This window comes from Oncorhynchus masou, chromosome 22 (assembly GCF_036934945.1).
Source record: "Oncorhynchus masou masou isolate Uvic2021 chromosome 22, UVic_Omas_1.1, whole genome shotgun sequence".
Lineage (NCBI taxonomy): Eukaryota > Metazoa > Chordata > Actinopteri > Salmoniformes > Salmonidae > Oncorhynchus > Oncorhynchus masou.
The window spans coordinates 51,888,119-51,902,945 of NC_088233.1; the positions used below are offsets into that span (position 1 = coordinate 51,888,119).

Consider the following 14,827-nt stretch of genomic DNA (forward strand, 5'->3'; position numbering starts at 1 on the left):
AAAACCACCAGACTCTTCCTAGAGCTTGCCAGCCGACCAAACTGAGCAATCAGGGGTGAAGGGTCTTGGTCAAGGAGGTGACCAATAACCTGGTGGTCAGCAGACCGAGCTCTAGAGCTCATCTGTGGAGATGGGAGAACCTTACAGAAGGACAACAATCTCTGCAGCCATCCACCAATCAGGCCTTTATGGTAGAGTGGCCAGACGGAAGCCGTTCCTCAGTAGAAAGCAAATGACAGCCCACTTGGCGTTTACCAAAAGGCACCGAAAGGACTCTCAGACCATGAGAAACAAGATTCTCTGGTCTGATGAAACCAAGATGGCCTGAATGCCAAGCGTCACGTCTGGCACCACCCTGGCACCATCCCTACGGTGAAGCTTGGTGGTGGCAGCATCATGCTGGGGTATGTTTTCAGTGGCAGGGACTGGGAGACTAGTCAGAATCGAGGCAAACATGAACGGAGCAAAGTACAGAGAGATCTTCGATGACCACCTGCTCCAGAGCACACAGGACCTCAGACTGCGGCGAAGGTTCACCTTTCAACAGGACAACGACCCTAAGCCCACAGCCAAGACAATGCAGGAGTGGCTTTGGGAACCCGATCGAACATCTCTGGAGAGACCTGAAAATGGCTGTGCAGCAACACTCCCCATCCAACCTGACAGATCTTGAGAGGATCTGCTCTGAAGAATGGGAGAAACTCCCCAAATACAGGTGTGACAAGCTTGTTGCGTGATACCCAAGAAGACTCGATGTTGTAATCGTTGCCAAAAGTGGTTCAACAAAGTACTGAGTAAAGTGTCTGAATACTTATGTAAATGTGATATTTCAGTTTTGAATGCTTAATAGATTAGGAAAAAATTCTTAAAATCTATTTTAGAATAAGGCTGTAATGTAACAAAATGTGGAAAAAGTCAAGGGGTCTGAATATTTCCGAAGCGAAAGCACAGTATTCCTAATTTACAATAATTGTATTGTACAAAAAAAGTGCCCAAAAGCAGCAAAGCAACGAAGCCACAACCATCCATTTACTTTCAACAGGCATTGATGGGTTTTCAAGTGTAACTGAGCCACGAATAGTCAGCAGAACAGAAAAAAAGCCCTAAAAAAAAAGTCCTTCAATACAAAAATGGCAAATCCAGACATAGAAATCACAGAGGCTAACACATAGCCAAAGACATGGTTCCTACTTACACAGTCAGCAAAGACCGCTTCAAGAAGATGATAAACAAGCTGGAAAGCAGATACAAGATTTCATCTCGCACATATTTCTCCCAAGTTGTCATCCCAACACTGTATAACAAAATTAAGAGACAAGTTGAAACACGTCTCGCTGAATAACTGGACCAGACTCCAATGTTTTGGACTCAGGCTGCACCTTGCAATTGGTAGGCTACACGTTACATGTTTTTAAGGCTTACAATTTAAATTATAATAATTATTGAGGCTACTTATACATAATTGCACAATCATAAGTTTCCTATTCCATCTGCAGGTTATGGCTGCCTGAATAAATAATTAACTGAGGTTATTTTGGAACTTATAATGGTAAAATAGGAATTCAATGTTTTTCACTAATTTATTAAGAAATGCACACTATATTTTGATGATCATGGTAAAAATGTTTGTTAATATGTTGGTGTAAGTATACTATCTAGTATCATATGTAGCCAATAACAATGTTAGAAAATATTTGTTTCATTTGATTTTGTATTCAGTTAGCATAGTATGTAGTCATTCATATGATCTCATTTTAGAAGTGATGTTCTCTACCCTCGTGTTAACTAAGTCTGACGTTTTCACCCAAGTGCTTCGAAAATCGCAATTCATAATTGCAATATCCCCCCCCCCCTCCCCAAAAAATAAATAAATCGCAATTAGATATTTTATCCAGATCGTGCAGCCATAAAGTGTACATACTGTTGAGGGTGCATGCTTGGGTACTTCCAACTCTAATGACTGCTTCATAAGCACAATTACAGTCTACTAAGTCACTCAGTTGGCGGTAGCGTAATAGTTTCAAGAACAAACAGTAGGCAAAGGTGGAAGTCAATGATTGGTAAACGTAGAGGGGAATATATGTAAACATACCTTAAGATGATCTTGGTTGATCACAGTGTGCTCTCCCTCATAGGAGATGATGACCTCATTGGTGATGACCACAGGCTCAGACAGATAGCCTTGCTTGAAGATCTTTATTCTGAATGTGCCCTCCTCAGAAAATCCTTTCGCTTCCACAGTGAAGCCAAACGAGTCCTTGGAGCTCAGACTCTGGTCGTTATGCTCGTAGGACACCACACCCTTTTTCAGATCCTCCTGTGTGAACCAAGAGGCCTCAATCCCACTCACGATGATCTTCCCATCACTAGGGGGTGATGTCACTTGGTACCTAATGTCACTGGCGTCCCTAATGTCCATGTTGGACTCTGCACTCAACAGACTGGTGTTGAGCGTCTTTGTGCTTCCATGGTCCATAACAACCATAGTGTTGTTCACCACACGGAGGTAGGCCTCACCAGCCTGGATCTGCAGCAGGGCTGTGGTCTTATGCAGGCCATCAGAAACCTGGAGCTGGAAGCGCTCACGGTCTGCTCCATGGTGTACAAATAGAACATTCTGGTCTTTCACGTCTGCTTGAGTGAAACGAAAGAGGGGCTGCGACGGGTCTGATGGGGAGACAATATTTCCTGAGAGAATGCCTGTGCGAACAAAGACCAACTGGGTATCATTGAACCCTGAGTCATTGTCCCTGAAGAGGATATCTTCTGTGGTCAGCAAACGTTGTCCGTTTCGCACCACGTTGAAGGTTTTATCAACCACTCTAAGAGGCACGTGGTCGTTCTTGGACTGAATAGATATTCTAAACATGCTGCTCATAGACACTTGACCATCGATTCTGATGTTTTCACTTCCTGCTGCTTGCTCGAATACCAGGAAAGAGAACTCATCATCGCTAGACTCTGAGCCATCATGTTGGTAAATCAGCCTATCTAGATTCAGATCCTCATTGCTGAACATTCTAATGGCCCCATCGAACCTGGGCTGTCCAGATGGGGACTCCCTGATGAGACGGCCATACTTGGGGTCTTGCGTCACCCTGTAAACAAAGTTTGTCGAGATGGATGTCTGAACCCATAGATAGTCTTTGTTCAGAATATTCTCCCCGCCCTCCAAGACAATGAGTCTCTCATTAGTCAAAACAGGGGCGTCTGAATCGGCCTGGATCTTGATTGGGTAGGTATACATAGGGGAGTACTGATTATCTGCAAAGACTCTGAACTGGAACTGGTCCTCATTAGCCACCGCCCTTTGCACCTGGACTCTATAGCTGACCTGGGCATTCCAGAGGTCCTGTTGGGTGAAACTGTCTCCCTCAACTAGCTTCCTGCCAATCATTTGAAGAGTACCCAGTGTGGGGGCCTTCAGAAGGATGTATCTTATCGTTTCTGGGGCTACACTTTTTCCCTTCACTTCTGCTTCAAGATCAGTGTGTTTTATTGCCTTTTGCTCTACATTGCCTTCAATCTCAAGGGGAACTACTTGGGCCATTTTAACCTGGGAGGGTGTGATCTTGATCAAAAAAGTATTGTTCCATAGGGAAAACTGTCCAAGATGGACATCAAATTGAAAATGATCTGACACAACGTCCTCCAGGTCACTTGAAACTGTACTAACATATCTCAAGCGATCTTGCTCCAAATCTGACTGGTGAAAAGATGTCACCTGTTTGGGCAAACCATTGCGAGTGAGAACATGCAATTCACCATATCTCAGAGCCTGTGTGACATTAAACACAATATCTCCATTACGAGGGGTGGCAATGACAGCCAGGTTCTGGATCCCAATGGAAGAGTTGCTTCCCTGAGACAACAGAAGGCCAGTATTGGTCACAAGGCTCATTTGGGGCTTGGTAATGGACAGTTTAAAAGTGGTCGAATGACTTATGGATTGTCCGTCAGATACCTGTAGAGTTATCCCACCGCTCCCAGTTCTGTGGACAAAATATATATTGCCGTCTTTCAACTGCCTGCATGTGAACTCTTTGATACTTCTTCCTGGTTGCTGGGCATTTTCTAAGTAGCCAACCCCTCTGGGAGGTTCTGAGGTCACGGTGACAATCAATTCCTCACAGCGAGTGTCCGAATCCACAATCTTGATAAGGTTAGGATTTAAGCGAGTGCGACCGTTTTCTGTGATGGAAATGTTTCCTCCGCTTAGTTGTGGTGTGTCATTGACAGGTATGATCTCCACTGGGAGAATGTACTGGTGGGGATTTTTAAGACATCCTGGAAGGTAACTGTTACTATGGGCAAACACATCCAACTGGATCTGATCGCCATACTTTTCATTGCCGTCGTGGAGATACTTGATTTTCTTGTTGACCACGTCCAGGAGTGTAAATTTTTTGGTACGTCTGGTATTGATGTTCATATCTACGAGTCCGTACCAAGGGTCATTTTGTAGAGTGAAAATGATCTGGGATTGGCGGATTCCCACAGTGTTTAGGTTAAATGTAGGGCTAAGGTTGTTAATATCGAGAAAGGCTTCCCCACCCTCGGGCACAAGCAAAGGGTTGACTTCAATAAGTTTTGTAATGTTCCGGAAGGCCTCTGGTGTGTCATCAGTTGGGTAGCAATGTCTTTCATTAGGGTCAGCTTTGACATATCGGATCCGAACAGGAGCCGTAGTTGTGGTTGCCTCAAAATCATAGTAACTTGAGTAGTCATAGTCCTCTCCCTCGCATTTCACATGGACGTCTTTGGTGACCAACGCGTCCTGCAGGCTTCTCTCCTTCTGGTTCACTTTGATTTCTCCCATGCATCCGATAAAAGACTCAGATGTTATTACCTCCTCCATACGAGACAAGCTACTATCACGAAACACTTCCTTCATCTTGCCCTGGATCCCCCCCATATACAGATTGCCAACTAGATCCAATTGCTCTGAGCCCCTTAGAGAGAGAGAGGCAGGCTGGCTGTCCACGTTAATCTCAAACACACTCGCATCTACAGTGACTCTGATCCTATGCCACTGATCATCATCTAGCTGTACTCTGGGGTTGTCCAGTACCACAATCCCACTCCCAAAGTCCACCACACCTTTTAGGTAACCGCCCACAACGCCAACAGCTATAAAGTCTGACTCTCGTCCAGGGTGGAAGGTGAGTAGGGCATCCTCGATGGTGGTCTTCATGAGAAACTCCAAGGTCCTTTCACTACCACTAGCCCCGCTCCAAGTAGGGAAGGACACAAATGAGTCTGGGCTGATAAAGCTGGTCGCCTCTCCATCACCAACCTCAAACTCACTGCTACAGGGCTCCTTTGTATCATGGCAGTCAATGGGCTCGGAGTCGAGAATATCAAACTGATGGGACTCCAACTTGACATTGGTCATGCAGCCGCGGAATGGAGGTATGGCATTACTGAGATATGGGGCGTCTAAGTCTCCGGTTCCCCCCATGTAAACCCCCATGTCAATGTTGAGGTCCTCCTGGGTTTCAGGCACAGAGATGAAAGTGGAAAAGAGATCATCGATCAGCATGGTCAGTTTGGCCTCCTGCATCGTGATAGACACCTTGTGCTCCTGGAGGTTGTTCAGTTGCAGCCCCAGAGATGATGATAGCACCATCTCACCGGCCCCAAGGTTCATTCGCACCTATGTGAAAAAAGGGAGAAGAGAAGTGTCATTGCTATTTTATGAAGCTCAATAATTGTATGTTTTTTGGACTGTCATTATATTCTTGAAAGGATTCCTTCCTCATAGCCTTTCTTTCCATGAACGATTATGTAAAAGGATTTTAAAGATGATATCAAAGAGGAATCAATCTAGCATAGACGTGATTGTCTTTTTGGGGGCATCTCTCTTTCACGTATCTTGTCCTTACAAACTGCTTCTTATGGATCAGAGGAGAACGGGGTAAGCATTTTAAGAATTGTGTGAGCAGCATCATAGCTTTCTTGTGATTCTATCATATTCAAACGTTATTAATAGCAAACGCACAAGAACTCTAAAAACAATAAACCTAGTTTATTGTACACAATTTAGGGATTGTTTATGTGATGCGAATTCAGCTTCTCACAGACTCTGCCAATAAATTCATTATGGAATTAAAATGTCAGGAATCCCATTTTAAAGTGACAACCAGTAAAGCAATGTAGAATGATTTCAGAGTACCATCTAATTGAAACTGTCACATGCATGCTTCTTTAATGAGCACACACCACCAGCCTGCTTTCACTTCTGTTATTATCTTTAAATGTATTAGGTTGAAGTACATTTTTGGTTTGGAAAGAGGAAAGTGACATCACAGATGCTGTTGTCAGTCTTTCAATTACAATATGGGACATTTATAGGAAGTTTTAAAATGGGTGTCCTTTTTCTAATACTTTTAGTGCCTCATCTCCACAGGATAGAACCAGAGGTGGAATTGGGGGGCGGGGGAACCGAGTAGGAACCGAGTCCCCGAAGTGAAAGCATTTTTGTAAATCTGTGTTTAATTTGAATTTCTAGGATTTGACATGGTCAGTCCCCAGAGTGACTTTTTCCAATTCCAATCCTGGATAGAACTATAAACTGAAATATTGTGAACCAGCTGACAAAACATGTTTGCCATCTAGGATTCACAATCAGTCATCCATCTAAATAACCATGCCTTGTACATTTCTGGGTGGTTAAATAACATCATAAACTTGTGTAAAATTTGCAACAGCTTGCTAGGTTGCCTTGGGTTAAGGCGGTCTGATAGCACATTGTAAATAGAATCCTTTCCGACAAGACAGGTGTTGATATTAACCTGTAATTTCCCATTTTGGAGTTCCAGAAATAGGTAGTCCTGCATCCCTGCAGCCAGGAGGAGGAGTCCACTTCGTCGGCTGGTCTTGAACTGCAGCGACAGGTGAAAGGAGGAGACATCTTGGATCGAAGTTATCTTGCAGAAACTGTCCCCAAAGTAGGATGCTGGAGAGACAAAAATGAGGAGCTTGAAAGAAAAGAAAGAATTCTGACATACAGTTTTCTTTGAACAGTCAATAAAGATGGTTAGATGTATTTTTGTTAAGTGTACAGTCACTCATTAATTCATATAGTGGCCAATTTTATTGACAAAGGTGTGGTGGGGATTCTTGATACAAAATGGCATAAGGATATCAACAGAAAATTAGCTTGATACCCTTTCATAGAGCTGGGCGATATGGACAATAAGTCACATGGTGGTAAATTTAACTAGTTTGCTGGATAACAACAAATATATTTTAACTTTTTTTTATGGACAGTTACTTTACATTAGCGGCAGGGCTCTAAACATTTTGTTCCAGTGCAAAGTAAGAAAACTGAGATGGTAGCCTCCTACTGGGCAAAAACTGATTGAATCAATGTTGCTTCCACATCATATCAACAAAAACATTCTATGTGATTATATTGAATCGACGTGGAAAACTGATTTGATTTGAAATAAGTAATCAACGTAAGGGAATTTCACCCAACTTTTAACCTAAATCCAATGACTTGGTGACATTTTTGGGTGATTTCACATTGAATTCAGGTTAGTTGAGATGTCTGTTATATGCCATGCTGTCATTGTTCTCTCTCTTCTTCTTGTCCCGACATCTATCGTGGTCATTACAATATGATATTGTTGCTATATAGCCATGTAGACTAATTGATGAATATATCAGTAAATGTATTCTAATGTCCTAGAAAAACTTTCCACGGCTACTGGATGTAGCAAATGGCGCACTCTGCTTGCTCCTGGGGTGAATCAAAATCATACTACAACTTACTCCGGTTGTAAAATGTTGTCATGAACTCAATATTGGTAGGTAAGCAATACAGCATATACTCATAGAAAGCTGTGATTCTCCTCTCTGTAACTGGAACAACAGTAGTTGCTTTGAAAACGGTATTTTTCCCGCAATTGCATTTTGAGCAATGGTCATATGCTTGAGCTTCTCAGAATGCATCTCTCCCTCCTCTGTGCGCATAGTGGGGAGGGGGAGTGAGAGTGGTCTGCTCACACAGTAGCCGACAGCAAAAAATGGACAGGCAGATACCATCATTGCAGGCACCAACGTAATGTATAGGCTATTACTGTTGAGCAACTCTGTATCATGGTCCATTGCATCTCTGCTGTACTGACCAACATGAAAAAGCTATTTTTGGAGGAACTAAAACATTATCAGGCGTAGTACAGCTGTTGCTCTCTGAAGAGGTGTTCTCATCACTTCAAAAGGATTCTCTCACTGAGACATCAGTCATTATCATTAGAGAGGGTTTCTGTGAGCCAACTATGGGCTGTAGGGTTTCCCAGGCTTTTTGGCTGTCTCCTTTCCAGCTATATGCAAATTCAGCCATCTGCCTTGGACCACGTTCTCCGGAGCCCCTCTCCAACATTAAACCACTCAGGAAGCCAATTATTTCCCAATTGCTTGTGCTCCTAAATAGCAATAGCTTGACCTCTAAGGCCCTGTTTCCAAGGCAGGGTTTTCCAAAGCCAGAGCCAAGAGACATAGAAGGGGGCTTTCCACAAGCCGCACACTCGCCTTCTGGGGATTATAGGTCAAGCCAGAGCGCCTTTCTGGAATTCATCGAAGTGGAACTCTGACACTGTTCTGAACGACAGACAATGCAGATGTTTTGGGGACCAGGAGGAAAAGACAGACATCGCTATATCTCACCCAGAACATTCCAAATAGGTCACACTGTCCCTCAAAAACTAATAGAGCACCCAGCAAGCCAGCAGCAGAGCACTCTTGCCAAGAGTAGATGGCGCAATGCCACCACAAGAGACAGATCTAATTGCAAGACTTTGTGCTGTATAAAGTGCATGTGGGCAGTTATTCTGACTCATTATTGTAACTATAAAAGGTAAAAATATGTCTTCAAGACTTATTCAATGTGTGGTTTATGTGTGGTTTGTGTGTGTGTGTGTGTGTGTTTAGATGGTTGAGTGGTAGTCAGTATCTGTGTTTTATCAACATTAACGGCCATAGGCCTACTGCCAAACGCAACCAGGGTATGTTTGTCCCACACATTCTCATCCTGGAAAATGATCCCTTTCCAACCAGATCTGAAACAAACACTGGAAAACTAAATACTGCATTAGAGAGCTCCCAAACACATGTATACAGAACTAAAATAAGACAGTCGGCACAACTTTTAGCGTCTCGCCCAGGGCCTTTGTGATCACACTGTGCACATTTGAAGGTGCAAAGCTTGCTCTTTCACGAACAAAGACAGTTGTAATTAACTGTCCCCGTACAGAGCCAAATGCACACAGTGACCTTTAGTGGCACACAGCACACTTCTGCTCTCTTGCCAAGGATATACAATGTAGGCAACTCCCAATGTTGAACGATACAATTATTCTAACTGTTATCACATGTACAAACATACACAGCAGATGATTACTATATTATACATACTATATTTACAAACCATGGCAAAGTGAAAATAAACAAGTTGCAAAAAACTATAAAAATGTTCACAAATGAGAGTTCACTTCCCTCTAAAATGAGCATAATAACATTATAATTAAGGCAGAAATCTGTTATTGGTGGCAGCGGTGGGATTTGAACCTGTGCCTCCGAAGAGACTGGAGCCTAAATGCAGACAAATATTATGGCTATATGCAAATACTGAAGATTGTCAGGAAGCCATGTCTATACGTTTCTGATTGTGTCCAAGCTGCATATGCTACAGTTCAGAGAACTCTGGGGACATGGTCCAAATAAGGTCTTCCAAATATGAGACTTCTGCTAATAGAACAGGAGCCTGCGGCTTGGAACGAAAAATAAAAATAAACTGTTCTCTAAAAGTCAATTAAATTAACAAAGCAAATCACAATGAGCTTCATGGTCCTTAAGCCGGAGCTTTAGCTGGATTGTTCACAGAGAAAAGAGGATAAAATACTGAAGTAGAGGGTGATGCCAAACAATTCTGCTTAGGGATTTTCTGGTCTGTGCTGAGCTCACTGCTCCAGCCTGTGGGGAAGAAGCACCATTTTGTAATGAGATACAATGGTCCTAGTCTCAGCAGAGCACCTGGAATTCACTACCTCCCCTAGAGTGCTGTGAATAGAATACATGTGTAAAGAAATTGGCCATTTTTAAAGGGTTTGCATGGGGTTTTAATGTACCATGCTTTGTGTCGAGGCATTTCTCAACCTTTATTGGCTGACAGCCTTCGCTACCATCAGCCCATTCAAAGAGTGAGCAGAGGTGTTCCACCTCTGTATGATTCACAAACCGAGACCACAACCTCGAGATAGTCACTCTGTGGCCAAAGAGGACAATATCCCAAAAATAAGACTGATGCTCATTTCACAAAAATGTGAGAACTTCCTTTGTCAAATTGCGGGTGAAGTTCAGAACCAGTTAGATAGCATTCGTAAAATATGTGGTGCTAACTCTGAAAAGAAATGGCCTTCCGGGAGCATACAGCCTAGGTGAAAACGAGCCTTGTTGATCCATGGTAAAGCATCATTAAGTTTGAGTTATGGTTAACATTCTACCAGAGTAGACAGAAGACCTGGGTTGTAAAACAGCTGAGAGGTTTGGTCTGTCTGAGTATGTGAGAGTCATCACAGCTCCTCTGGGAATGCACTAGAACTGATCTGAAGACAGCTCTTATCCCCCTTAGCTGCCACACCCAAGCTAACACTGCTGTATTGTGCATGGGCAGTGTCCTGGGCAGCAGCCAATGCAGATGGCTATAATTTGATGACTGACTGAGGTTGTATTTATAGTGCTCGGAGGAAACTGAAAGTGTCTTCTATTTCTCAGACCAGTGAATTCATTTCCCTCTTGTCTTTCATTCCCTTCTTTCAACCCCTGCTCTCTTCCCAGCTAACAACAAATGTTCCCACAACTTTAGAGAACATTCCCTTAAGAGTCTCAATACGTCGTTACCTAACGTTTTTATAGGAATGCTCCAGTGCAAGGACTGTTTCCAGGAGACCATTCCCTTAATGTAAAACAGAACTTGGTTACCATGTTCTCAGAATATTCAATATTAATGTTTCAAACATGTTTCATTGGAACATTTCAAGACTGTTCCAGTGTCCAGTTTTCTGAGGGTTAGAAGAATATTCTATCAACGTCACACCAAACATACTCAGAACATGGTTGCCATGTTGTCTGAATATCAGATATTCATGTTCTGGACACGTTTCATGGGACATTGCAAGAACATTCATGTGTCCAGTTTTCTTTGGGTTAGCAGAATATTCCATCAACGTCACTCCAAACATACACAGAACACGGTTGCCATGTTCTCAGAATATTACATGTAATGTTCGAGACACATTTCATGGAGACATTTCAGGAACATTCCTGTGTCCAATGACGTTTAAAACATAGTTCTGTCATGGTCCCCTGGAGGTTTTTGTGTGGTTCCCCGCTGGAAACATCCTAAAGATGTTTTTAGGGTGTTTCCAGATGGTCCTAATGAAACGTTCTTCTAAAAAAAAAATCTTTATACCACCCCCCTTGTTACAGTTGTACAGCGTATGATTGGTGAACCACTGATTCATTCACAGCTCTTTGTATGTTGGCAAGGGACACCCTCACACAGAAACAGTGCTCTTCACATAAACATTTTCAACTTACATATTTGATTTCATTGTGCATGTTCATTTATACAGTGGTTATTATACAATATGTCCTCACCTGGGATTTGAATGCATAACCTCTTGGTTCACAGCATTCCGAGCTTCCTGCTACGCCACCATCTCACTATTCTCTCATCATTGATTTGATTTACTTATTTCAGCAATTTTGGGGTTTTCTATAAAGTCTAGTGATGCTGGGGCACATGACTCTGTTTTAATGTTCCTCTGTAAACACTCTGAGAAATAACAGGGCTGAGATTTAATTCGAAGTGAAATCAATCATCAACACAGACGTGCTGGCATAGCAGGAAGATTGGAAATGCTGTGAACCAAGAGGTTGTGCGTTCAAATCCCCAGTGAGCCATGTTAAATAAATATTACTTTATAAATAAACATGCACAATGTAATCCTGTGTCAAATATGTAGGTTGAAATCACTATGTGTGGATGTCCCTAACTTTGCCAAGAGGCAAAGATTTGTAAATGGATTAGTGGTTCAATGATGGACTTAGCAATAGTAACAAGGGGTGATGTGTAATGAAAGAAATTCTGTTTTTTTGGGACCATATTGCAACGTCCTTTTGGGACGTCCCCGAAACAAGCCGGGAACTAGACAAATTCCTCCAGGGGACCATGACAGAATGTCCTATGTCCTTGGACACAGGAATGTTCTTGCAACATTCCAAAGAAACATGTCTCGAACAATAACCCTCAGATAACTGCTCAGATAAATGTTCAGAATGTTCTAGCAACATTCCCATGAAATGTGTCTAGAACATTAATATCTTATATTCTGAGAGCATGGCAAACACGTTCTGTGTATGATTGGTGTAATGTCGATGAAATATTCTCCTAACCCTCAGAAAACTGGACACATTAATGTTCTTGCTACGTCCCATGAAAAGTGCATAGAACATTAATATTGGATATTATGAGAACATGGTAACTACATTCTGGGTAAGTTCTGTTTGACATTAATGTTCTCCTGACGCTAATGCCAAAACATGCTAAAGAGGTTATAGGAGGTTTTTGCAAACATACATAGATTGTTCCCCCTAACTAACAGGTATCTAGACAGTCAAACATCAGGGTAACATTACAGGTAACATTACAAAACCTTTTTCTCTCCCTACAATTGTTAGCTGAGTTTTTGCTTTCGAGCTCTCAACACATGCCCGGAAAACACATGAAGAAGAGGGCACAGGGGAAGGAAGCTATGCATTGTTTGGTCTGCTTCTTTTTAGCCTTGTGACTTGGCAGGGTGATGAGTCAGATTCCTCTCGCTATAGATGCAGTAAAGAGGTCAATGAAATGCAGACCATGGCGGATAGAAGAAGGACACCGGATTGGTACACATTCATCAAATCTGATCTAACAAAGTGGATATTCGTTAAATCCGTCATGATTTATGTATTGTAACAGGCCCACAATGTGGTTACTAATATCCAGTTTGGATATATTTGGATGTTTTAGCTGCATAACATTTAGAAGTCCCTTTTCAGGTTTAGAAGAAATTACTGCTAAATGCTAACTCCTGTTCGTATAAGCTGGTAGCGTAGCTAGCATACAGAAATCAGTGGTGGTAGTCAAAATAGTTTTGAACCACACTGTAATGTGGTTGATTGGTGATGATGACATGAATATGTGTCGGGGTTGACATCCATAAAAGCATTATACTCAGATTTTTACCTCAAGACAGTGTGAAACACATAAAAAAATGCCTAAATGTAGGCACATTTTGCTGGGGGGAAAGGAGATTTGGTATCTCTCCCCCAAACGTTTCCATGGCATTTCCATTGTTCTGATCAAGTTTGCATGCATTCTCTAGAGATGAAGACACCATCCAGATCAGATACAGGTGTGCAGGATTAGTGTACATAACCATACCCCTGTATATCCAACATGAGCTTTATTCCAAAATGATGTTTTATTAATACTGATGTGGTCCTATTGTCCAATTTGTAGATTCCTTGTGTTACAGTCCCTATCATAATGCAGGTCACATCAGCATGTTTATCTGTACGATCACCATGGAAACCATTTTTTCCATGTGTGCCCTCCGCCATAGCAACAGCCACTGGCAGCCACTGATTCACCAAACAAACCATCTACTTGCTTAGCAGTGGTAAAACTCTGGTCAACTTGCCTATGAATAGCGGTCATGTTGGAAATGTGTTTTCCTTACTGGGTTGTGCCTGCCCACTATACCAGCCAGTGCAGTGTGATGCTCTGAATATAATTACATGAGGGATTGGCTGCTGCTGCTATTCAGCGATAGAGTAGATTTACTAATGGATATGATGACATTTACTGTATGAGACCATTATAAGTAACATGACAGTGATATGAATGAATCTATTCAGTTTAATGACAATAATGTACAGGGGTTAAATTGGGCCAGCTCTCGCTATGATCCAAATGAGACCTGGTAGGTAGGCCGCCAAACTTTGGTTATTTGAATTATTTAATGAAAAATTGTTGTCCACAGACCATTTTCCACAGCCAACAACACGAGTAAAAGCAACAGCAAAATCAGACAACCCTATAGTACAATAGTTGACCTATTCTTGTTCAGCCGGTTGCATTCTATGTGAGAAAATAATATTCCGTGCAATCAAATTCCGAGCGCCACACAGGGAGTGAAATATAAATGGCGTCATTGTACAACATTTTGTGGTACAGTCGTGGGGAAACACTACTTTTAAAGCAATTTTGATGGCCAATGTTAAAAGGAGGATCCCAGAGTTTTCTTTTGTTACTCGGCTGCACTTCTCAAAACGAAGCTTTAAGCCCTTTTCACCAAGATGTTTTTTAAACCACTTCATTGCAACACCTACAGTGTTATTCACATGCAAAGCTCAGCACGCTAGCTGCTCTTAGACAAACTAGTGCCAACTGAGCTGCCACCACCACCTTAAAGGAGACGATACCTTAACTTTGCTGGAGTATTATGGTTGTGAGGGTATTGGGACTGATTTAAGGTGTATTGAAACGTTCATCCTGAGGTGTTCTAACATGGTGTGTTGTAACACCATATAATCAAGTGTTGTGCTGCACATTGCCAGAGACTGGGAGCCCTAACCCAGAAAAGTTTGAAAACACTTTTATGGTGTTTCGAGTCCTGTGTAGTGCAAAATTATATCCCTTCTCTTTTGGGGTTGTTTCGTCTCTCTAAAGCTCCTAACCACTATGATGCTGTTTCAAATCCTGTCTAGTGCACAA

At 42.2% G+C, this 14,827-nt stretch overlaps 1 protein-coding gene across 1 annotated transcript in view; it reads right to left on the reverse strand.

The window, feature by feature from the left end:
* The window catches only part of cspg4 (chondroitin sulfate proteoglycan 4), a 117,010-nt gene that overhangs the window by 41,078 nt on the left and 61,105 nt on the right, over nucleotides 1–14,827 (reverse strand). The window contains 2 exon segments of the mRNA XM_064930556.1: nucleotides 2,093–5,656; nucleotides 6,795–6,958. Of these exon segments, the coding sequence (XP_064786628.1) occupies nucleotides 2,093–5,656; nucleotides 6,795–6,958 (3,728 nt within the window).